The sequence below is a fragment of the Phragmites australis genome, chromosome 18 (assembly GCF_958298935.1).
Source record: "Phragmites australis chromosome 18, lpPhrAust1.1, whole genome shotgun sequence".
NCBI lineage: Eukaryota > Viridiplantae > Streptophyta > Magnoliopsida > Poales > Poaceae > Phragmites > Phragmites australis.
The window spans coordinates 5,945,824-5,955,839 of record NC_084938.1 but is presented as its reverse complement, the minus strand read 5'-3'; the positions used below and the strand labels follow the sequence as shown (position 1 = coordinate 5,955,839).

The following is a 10,016-nucleotide window of genomic DNA, read 5'->3' as shown; positions in this document are numbered from 1 at the left end:
GCGATCTCATCTGTGCTGAGTGCACTAAACTTAATCTTACCCTTGCCTGTTTGATTTCATTTGCTTCTTCATTCCAAGTTTATTTGAGATCCCTCCCTTCAGGAAGATGTGTCCAAGATGCGGTTATTTTCTGAATTACGTAAGGATCTGGCTGTTTGGGTTTTTGTTTTCGTCTGAAAAGCTATTTTTGAAAATAGTCTCTTGATTTCTACAATAATTTTTTGACTTCATACGCTTTTTTTAGAAAAAATATTATTCAGCGAGTTTCTCAGCATTAGTTTATTTTTATAAGAAACAAGTTTTTAACTTCTCCAAAAGTAACTTCTTGAGAACCCGTTTGTTTTGGCTTCTGATACCAGCAGAACCAGAACCAGAACTAAAAATAGAAAACAAACATGACCTAAGTTTAATAATTCTCTTCATCTGACTGCAATGTATGTATGGAATTGTTAGCTATTGGTCCACTGTTTCGGTGTTTCCAGGATTTAGAACTGTTAGTCTTATTTTACCGAATCCCTAGTCATTTTACAGCAGTTTGATTTGGAGTGAATTTCACATGACCCCGGATTTTGTGGTGTCACAAAACCCCAAGGTGGCATGGTCTATGGCACATTGGCATGTGTCACTTAATCCTAGGTATTGTGATGATGTGATCCATTAGTTTCAAAATACCGCACCCCCAACCAAATAATAGCCTTTCAGTGTTGTTTGCAAAATTATATTGCTTGGTAGTCCATTAGTAAAAAACTACTGGTAATAGCAGTGTCTAAAGGTTGTGTGTAGAGATTACAGTGCTGGGTCAGTCTGATTGCGACGTTCTAATTTATTATACGACTTGTTTTGTTGTCTCTGAGATTTTAACTTTTAATCAATTTTGTCTATCGTGCTTCTTGGTGACATAACTGTTAATAGTAGCCTACTGGAAACATGTTAGATACTTTCTCCGGAAAAATCCGTGGTAAGAAATTACCGTAACTGTAAAAACGTCAGCTTTGGTATGAATTTTCTAACATGATCTGTTTGATTAGGTAAGCTACTTTACAATTTCATCTGTAATTATGATTTTTGACATGCTTAATTAGCCAGAGCATAATAAATTTCAAATAATTTGGAGTTCAATTGGATACGAAAAACATTGTTATTTTGTGCATTTCTCTTGCACATGAGATGCAAAGAATGTACAGCAAATTTATAGGAAGCTCTTAAAATTATAAAAAAATAATGCAAATGTGGAACTTTGATCTATCTTTAGATATGCACACCACTTGTAATTACACTGGACATATAAAACCTGCCAATTCTTTCACGAAATTGAGATGGCACCACACTTGCCAAATTTTTCAGAGTAGCATTGCCAGCAAATGGAGCTGCATTCGTTTGCTTTCAGCTTGAAGGTTGGAACCTCAGTGCAGTACTAATTTATGATACTGTCCAAGAGCCCATATAGGAAATATGTTGCGATAAGCCATATAGCACAAGGGGCCATTTTTCAAGAAACTCCCAATCATTTCCTACAGCATAATAAACAAACTGTTAGTAAATGAGTGCAGACTGCTCAACAACAGTGAATCTTTGGATGAAGGTGATTTACATGGCTGCTTGCAATTGGGCAATACCTAGAATAATGAAAAGGGAAAGAAATGGTACTGCAGTACAAATATCATACTGGCAATTTCAGGCTATGTTGTGAAGACCTTCCAACCAGTGGAAAACTATGAGGAAATAATTCACAGTCCAAATAAGTGGGTCAGTTCTTCTGTGTACTTCTTATGAGGGTGGTTTGGAGGTTAAAACCTTCAATTGTTTTTCTAAGCAAAAGATCACCCGCATCTGTTAATAGAACGTCTTTATTGCTTGATTATGCTTAACTTCATTATAACAGGGGATGTCAAGACTAAAAAGTGAATTGTATAAAACAAATTGCACTATAGCAGTCACCTCCTGCGGAAAGTCACCATTGCCGAGCTGCATGCTCATGATAAGTCTTGCTGCTTTGTGCAGAGGAGTGGGATCTCTTTCCACCTGAAGTTAGAGAAAAGTTGGGAGTCACTCCAATACCTTAAGTTAATACTTTAAGTCAAATATGCTTCCCCCTAATTGTCCACTAAATCTATTGTAGTGTTAAATAAGTAATCACCTGTCCAGCTTTCATGAGTGCCAACATTGCCCACGCAGTGTTCACTATATGTGACTTCTCCCCATCCAAATTTGTGTATGCCTGTTTATAATTTGAACATACGCTCAATCTCGTGAATTGAAGGTGCAGCAAGGCAAGACAACATCTAAGAAAAAGAATCTTCAGCTTAAATATCGGTGCACTGTAAACTTTCTGAAAGCAGATGATGCACAATGTCTCTAACCAGCAAATGTTCAGCTTTTGCATTTTCCATTATCAAAGGTACATATGGAATTACTGGGAATATATATTAGAACTCATGGTCTGTTTGTTGCCATGCAATTGAATGCATTTTTTTAAATATAAGGACATATTTCACCTATTGTATTGGTTGTTTCACTTTCTCTAAATAAGCCTGATAGCTAATTTAATGTTGATACTTGATGTTCCTAATGAAGTTACTATTTGGTTACAAATTCATAGCCAATATTTGTTTGTCTGCTAACTTCTTGAAGTTAAAAGCATGTTTTCCTGGATGTGTTGCTTGCTCTAAAATGTAGGAAGTTACAGTCCATCTACGTAACATTGAATTCCAGAAATGGTTACCTTGGTTCTAGATGAAAGATGACTCTCACCCCATCCACCATTCCTTAGCTGCTTTGATAACAGAAACTTACAGGCCTTCCCAATGCAGGTGCTGTTACCATAACTCTGTCCAACGGCTGAAAGACCCTCTATGGCAAACCATGTGCCATATGTGAAACAAATTCCCCAAGATCCAAACCTGTAAAGCAACTTATTGATCAATGACTATCTATTTCTCAATGTTATATGAAGTTTTAGCAATGACATAGGTTTTAGTTAACCATGATCTAGTCCAGTTTGATTTGTTGTATAAAAGGTTGCACCTTTTGGTAATGCGGTTAGCAACCGATGCTTCTAAATGTGTTTTGCTGCAGTAGGACAGTACTATGACCTTTCTTGTTGTTTTATCATCTGTATATTTTAAACTCTTCGAATTATGAAAAGTTGACAACTTAGTTGTAAGCTCTCTGATGAATCTTGATTGTGTTTTTTGGGACTAGGTACTTCAGTTCTGCTGATGTATCCTGGGAATACTACTTGGTTGATTTAGATTTTACAGTGTCAACACTGCAAGAGCAATCCAAACGGGAGTAGTGTGCCAAATTTAAGTCTTTCTCCCTCGGTCTTTACTACTAAGTAACTCTTTAAAACTGTGAATATATATAATTAGCAATCCTGTTTTCTCTGGTCATATTTTAGGAGTACTGACCATGAACCGTCATCATTCTGTAACTTCTCAATGAATTCTGTAGCTCTCCTGATGCATTGATCTATTTCATCTTTCCGATGCTCAGGGTACTTCTCCCGAAACAATACCAATGCTTGGATGACTGATGAGGTACACTCCACGTACCTGCAGTATGTATGCATGTTATGATTCAGTCATAAGAGAATTGTTGCTAAGAAAGGTTGTAACATTCTTACTGATGCTCCACCATGATGTCTGCATATATCTCTGTCATGTTGAAAATCTGCCATGAAAAAGGATCCGAATTCCCATTATTCAGTGCTCTAAATATGTAGTATTATTGTTAGGCTAGGTAATTTGTCTCAATAATGATCTCTTTACGGCCAATACACTTTTTCTTAAGGCAATACACTTTTTCATACAACAATGCCAGGTAATTTGTCTCAATAATGATCTCTTTTACGGCCAGAATGTTTCAGGCATTGTAGATTATGTTGATTCGTACAAGAAGTGTTGGTCATTTAGCTCCATATGACCATGGTATTTGTGCTTCCTTTCTTTCATACTGAACTTTTCATTACATCTCTACAATGACTATGAATCTTAGTTAAAATTTCTTTAAATCTGGCAAATAAATGTACATGCTTGCCTTCAGTACGATAGTCCTATCTGGCAGCGCCGCATGCAACGTCGGCTGCCTAAGCCTATGCAGAAAGGTTTCAATTCGCTCGTCATCTTGGTGATTTGGCAACTATGGAAACATTGAAATTCTTGTGTGTACGACGGCACGTCCCCAGATGTTCGGATGGTACTGTGGAATATCAGGGAAGATACCAAGCTCTGGTGCATGGCAGGAGCTGAAGGGTTGAGCGTGGTTTGGTTGTCGTCGGTTTGACGTGCGTTTCTTTCCTTCTTTTATCGGTCTAGTCCGTGGTTGTCTTTCTTTTTAGTCCGTGGTGCCTACGTTTGTCTGTAATCATTGACAGGGTTTTGTATCAGTGTGCGCCTATGTGTGTCTCTCCGCATGGTGTTTCAGATGTAAATCGTTTGCCTTTTTCCTTTCTATAATGTAATGACGTGCAGTTCTCCTATGTGTTCGAGAAAAAAATATGATAGTCCTATTGTTTCTAAGCATGTTTTTGTGATCTGCGAAAAAACACAAAAGCTGTTATTGTTCATTTACTATGTCCTCAAAGCAATAAACTATGAGCCGACATAATTGCTTTCAGATAACTTGTGATTATAATAGCATGAAATGCAGGCGTTAACTCAAGTACCTAGAATCCTAAACCAAATGATATGAAACAGTATATATATGATATTACAATGCAAGCATAGTGCATAGATTTGGTTAACATGTGAAGCAGGAACCATGAGCAAACCTCCATCCATGGATACGTGCGAGCTAGCTCCCATGTTCCATAGCCACCATTTGGGTTCTGCATCGGCTCAGGGTTAGTTACTCACTGCTAATCTTGACATGTTTTTCAACCAAAGCGCTCTTAGTTAACTCAGCGTCTGTAATTTCATATGCTAAAATTGATAGCTATTTGTTTCTCATTTGGATATATCTGGAAATCAATCTTTGACTTTAGTTTTCAGTACAGTACGCTGTTCAAAATTTCCATCTAACTGTTATTGCTTGGAGCATACCATAATCATTAATTTGCTAAAGAGGAAAATGTGCATCACTTCATTTGCATAGTATAATATTATTTTTTATTGTCACTGCCAAACTCTACCTTGAAACAGTATTGCTTCAACTACATTGAACCAATCTAATAGCATAGACCTAGATATGTAATGCAAAGTAAAGTAGTTTCATGCCTGTAAGGATAATAGTACGTTCACTGCATCATGTAGGCGGCAGGTTTCCAACTGATCACCTACAGTGTCTGATGAAAACTTCGACAGCAGTAACAAAGCCTGAAATACGAGAAAACATATCACTTTGTGTTAATAGGTTTGTTTCATGTATGGTTTGAATCTGGTAATGGTATGGTGAGCTATAAGAACACTAACGGCAGATGTTGAACCTTAAGAGCTTCTGCTGTGCAATCTGAAACCTGCCACCCCTGATCTGCAACCTGGAAGGCCCATCCTCCTTTAGATATGTGTCGGTACTTTCTGCTGAAGTCACCAGAAGGATTGTCCATGATCTTAAAATTTAAGTTAGTAGGGTTAAGCAAGCAAGTTAGAGAAATATAACTAACAGAACTTCAAGTCTGGACAATAATACCTGGGAAGCTTTTATAAAATCATGTGCTTTCTTGAGGGTACTACCATATTCTTCTGCAATATTGCATGCTAATATCGCTTGGACCGCGAAAGCAACATCCCATAATTGACCGGCACAGACCTTTGGGAAAACGATCATACATAAATATCTATTTTAAGCACACAAGGTGTTGCAGCTTGACAGAGTTTGCGTAAAATGTTGGGATTTTGTATTATGCCTTATATAAAAATGGTTCTAAAGAAATATTTAATTTACCCGCACTTTCATGCCATCTTCACCAACCCATAGAAAATCAGCAACTCTAGCCAAATGGCACTTGAATGCATCTGAATTGGGATTTTCAATCCAACAGCACAGCATGGATAATGCCTGTAATGTTTACTCATTAGCACCAACTAGAATTCAAAAAATGCAATTTTTTTCGTAAATTGTTATTGTACCACTCCTTCCTACCATGCATTGTCAAACATTGAGTGAATCACTGACTGTACACAAAGTGAAAAGTCCTTTGATAAATTATTTTTGTGGACACATTTTTTAGTTTTTAAATCGTAGAAAAAGAGAATGCAAAAACAGGAGAAAGTGCATATATTTAATTTATAAAAGATTAGTGTGAACTTGAGCTCATGGTCCCAACCATCTCAACCCTGTCCTCTACCATATGCCATATTGGTACCCCCAGGTTTTTCTACTTTATACAACAAGAAGAAAGCCTTTTTTTGTCCCAAGCAAGTTAGTTTTTCTACTTTATGCATAAGAAAAATGCTGACATTTACTTTTTGAAGCCCTTTTGGACATACATTTCCGAGGTGATATGACTTAATGAGTAATTAATCTTGCAAACCCTTAAAATTGATGCAAAGTTTCTTCCTTTGGATTTTGCTCCCTTTTCGTTTATGACATTACTCAGTTGCAACCGTGGGTGCTTTACTACTAAACAGAGATTGGTTCATGGGATGCTGACATTATTCAGTTGCAAGTGCAGTCGATGCAGTATTTGCTGTGTTTTCAGTATAATTTTTGGTTTATGTTTATTGTAAGCAGGTATTTCAATTTCTTGATTTGTTTAAAAGAAGTAACCGCCAATCTGTTACAATTACTATTCAACTTGGAGCTTGTTTCTGCAGCAATGTCCAAAGTTAGTAGACTAGAGTCTCTCGTTTTGAGAAGACATAATAGTCTTACCTTCTGTGCAGCACCAATGCAGATGTACTGAGAATTCTCATCTTCATATTTCAAGAACTCGGCTATTTGTCGTAGGGCTTTCTTTCTCATGTAGGAAATTGGCCAACATGTGAGAAAAGGTTCACCAAAACTGTAAAGGCAGTCGGATAGGCACTCTTGTAGCCATGTATGTGGATTGTACACATCTTCCTGTGTTTGAATTTATAATGCGTATCACCAATACTGAAAAATAAACATATTAAAAAGAAATACACTGACATGTTTGTGGATTTAAGTTACAGGGACTTGGTGTCTCTGATTTGTTTGTTTACATTAGGATGTAGGGAATAACATGACATCCACATACACAAAAGCATGTGAGTATTTACAAACACATACAAAAATGTCTGACCAATCTTGACATCTACACATAAAAAACAATTCGACTTAACATTATTGATTTATATCTGAATACCTGTTGCATCAATCTGAAATCAGATAGAATGCTTGCAGATACGTGTTAGACGTTTAACAGACTGACCTTTGCACATAATTTGCGTGCTTGCTTCCAGTCAATCTTTTTATAGGGATGAATATGTAGCTCTTCCCTTAATGACATAACCAATCTCGTTATGGAGCCTGCAATTTTTTGGCCATATAAATAGGACATGGGAATGAAAGCCATTCTGAAGTGACTCCACAAGCGTCCTGCATTTGGAAGGAAAATACACCAATTGTGAGATCTGTTTTTCCCTACTTTACATAACTATTATACTTATGCAGTCATATTATCATAAAATAACGAAACAACACATTATTAGCATGTAACAGTTGTGTCGGAATAATTATTCTAATACTAAATAATGACTTTTATGTCAGCATTGTTGGAGTGATGGTGATCACCTATATTACCTGTCAAGATGTTTATATTTTGAGGGACTAGTAACTCTTTATTTTTGACCCAATTATTGCAAGGAAAAAATATCTTGATCTTAGATAATATCTGTATACAAAGAAGTTTTGAGTTCTAGCTAACATGATCCATGCACAGTTGTTCTGATAATTACATTGCTCAACAACTAAGTAGCTGTGCTAATATAACCATACACGTACCAGGAAAGAAAATGTACCTGGTTGAATAGGAACCAATGATGGAAGCAGAAACAATTCTGGGGGGATGGGATTTACACCTGACCATTCAAAAACTCCAAGCACCTGCAATATCCGGCATGCAATTTACAACATAGGGGGAGAAGCAAATCGGTTTGGCATAAACGGTTGTTGGGCATATTTATTTAACATCACAGTTGATTTCTCATAATTTATGTCATGATTCCAACCTTTTTTTAATGTTTTTGAAAGTCTGCTTTCCCATTTTATGATGGTTTGAATAGCTCAATGGCTACACTATTAATCATTTGTTATATATACGCCATTAAAGGATTAGTAAGTGCGAGTCCCCGATTCACATGAGATAGGTTAAGTACAATATTTGATAAATCAAGTTAACTTCGTTGAATTACTTCTGGAAACAAGTGAGTTATGAGGACCAAGATTCAACTGAGAGCATTGTTACCGAGAGCCACACTTTCCCCAAGATTGGTATCATTGTTGCACCACCATGGTCATGTATCCATTTTCTTGCTTTAGGCATGGACATATCCGGTCCATCGTCAACACTCTCACCAAGTAGCCTCAGAGCAGTATAGTTGAGTGCCGTGCTGAGCATAGAGCTTTCACCTTCCGCATGTAGCCCCCATCCCCCATCTATGTTCTGGTTCACAAGATTGATTAGACACTTGTTCAAATCTTGATGAAATGTTTTGGTCGTTTCCTTAAATTGTTCATAATTTCCTGTCGATTGCGTAGCCTACCTGACGGTTGTACAGGTAACGGCAAATCTCCTTGCGATGTTCTGATGATAGTGTAATGCTTAACGACTCTGTTACGTATAGAACTATAATCTGCAGTAGAAAGCATGGAAACATAAGAGAAGGCATAATCATCAAAATGTATTTCAAACTTGATGGTGATAATTTCAAGAAACATGGAAGTTGATGTATTTTACCATGGTTGCTGTGGTAAACAATGGCCCTGGAAAATCCCCTGGCCAGTGTCCATCGTGTGCTTGTATTGCTGAGAAGTAACTGAGTGCCTTTCTCAGTATTTCCGATACTGTATTTGGGTTTATATCCACAGGAGTTTCATCTTTCGCTTTCTGTAGATCAAGACTAAAGTCGTTCTCCCTTGCTAACTGCAAAAGTAATTTGGGTGGTATTTCAAGCTACTAAATCGCGTTACTGTTTTATTTACAATTTACTTTAGTAATACTAATTTCATCTTTTAGGAATCATCTCGTGGTTGGTTTATAAATGCATTTACATGTAGCCTATAAATCAGGTGTTGGAAAGATAAGCGTGAGATTTGTGTAAAGTTTCGTGTAGTCAGTTGGGATCTGATACTGTATCATATCAAGCTCTGTGCAATAATCTTGCTCAGTTTTTCATCTTACCTGCATGCGAGCCAAAATATCCGAGCTGTGTCTGATTCTGAACCTGTTCTTCTGGAATTCTTCCCGTGCAGAGTCAACAGCCTCCCTCTCTTCATTTGATCCATAGTTTTGATCGAACTCCCATGTTTCTCTTCCAATGTGACTGTTGCCAGTCTTGAGCCATGGTCCACCCTCGGCAATCTTGAGCTTCCACATATTTTACGGATGAAAGAAATATTTTGTGCCTCTACCCTCAAGTCTTACCTGCTGCCAAAAAAAAAAACTTGGTTTAAATTATCTAGGAAATTTCAGGAAGACATCTGCATATTGAGGTTATCATCTTGTTTATTGTTTTACTTTTTAATCTTTGAGGTTTTGCCAGCATGTTCTTGCAACGAGGCTACTCAGCTTCACAAGCTGTCCGCTCGCAGTGGACTGACACTAGACTACTTCGACATAATTGGCTATTTTCTGATCACAATCGTCTCACTCCTCTTGTTCCTTTGTGGGCACTATTACTAGACAGATAGACTCTCATGTGCCTCCATATCTCTGCAGTATTCAGCCTTAATACGGTACCTATGCCTTTGCTGAAATCACTAAATTGTTTTATGTAATTCTTGTTCCTCCAAAAATAGAATGTCGGGAAGTGTATGCGGTTCACTCCGACTGGTTGATTCTAGCTTCTCCTTGAAAGCAGGAATACGTTATGCATGAAATGCAAATGAACACA

General features: G+C 37.3%; 1 protein-coding gene across 1 annotated transcript; it reads right to left on the bottom strand.

Annotated features, from left to right (window-relative positions):
* Nucleotides 1-552: 552 nt before the first annotated feature.
* Nucleotides 553-9,538, bottom strand: LOC133899225 (cycloartenol Synthase-like). Its single transcript, XM_062340198.1, has 18 exons — nt 9,305-9,538; nt 8,861-9,046; nt 8,667-8,756; nt 8,369-8,566; nt 7,923-8,007; nt 7,334-7,500; nt 6,814-7,002; nt 5,884-5,997; nt 5,629-5,748; nt 5,426-5,548; nt 5,217-5,315; nt 4,772-4,828; nt 3,626-3,672; nt 3,411-3,554; nt 2,723-2,900; nt 2,138-2,218; nt 1,939-2,022; nt 553-1,511 (listed from the first exon to the last, which is right to left on the bottom strand). Exons 1-18 carry the CDS (start codon nt 9,497-9,499, stop codon nt 1,404-1,406), a joined length of 2,265 nt encoding a protein of 754 aa, XP_062196182.1. The 5' UTR covers nt 9,500-9,538; the 3' UTR covers nt 553-1,403.
* Nucleotides 9,539-10,016: the final 478 nt, after the last annotated feature.

What these genes read in the sequence shown, in the direction of transcription:
- LOC133899225 (XM_062340198.1), bottom strand. Translation starts at nt 9,499, where the DNA reads ATGTGGAAGCTCAAGATTGCCGAGGGTGGACCATGGCTCAAGACTGGC. An exon ending in CACGCAAATTATGTGCAAAG is followed by an intron (nt 7,003 to 7,333) that starts GTCAGTCTGTTA and finishes ATTCAAACACAG; the next exon opens with GAAGATGTGTACAATCCACA. An exon ending in ATGGTGACTTTCCGCAGGAG is followed by an intron (nt 1,512 to 1,938) that starts GTGACTGCTATA and finishes ATTATGCTGTAG; the next exon opens with GAAATGATTGGGAGTTTCTT.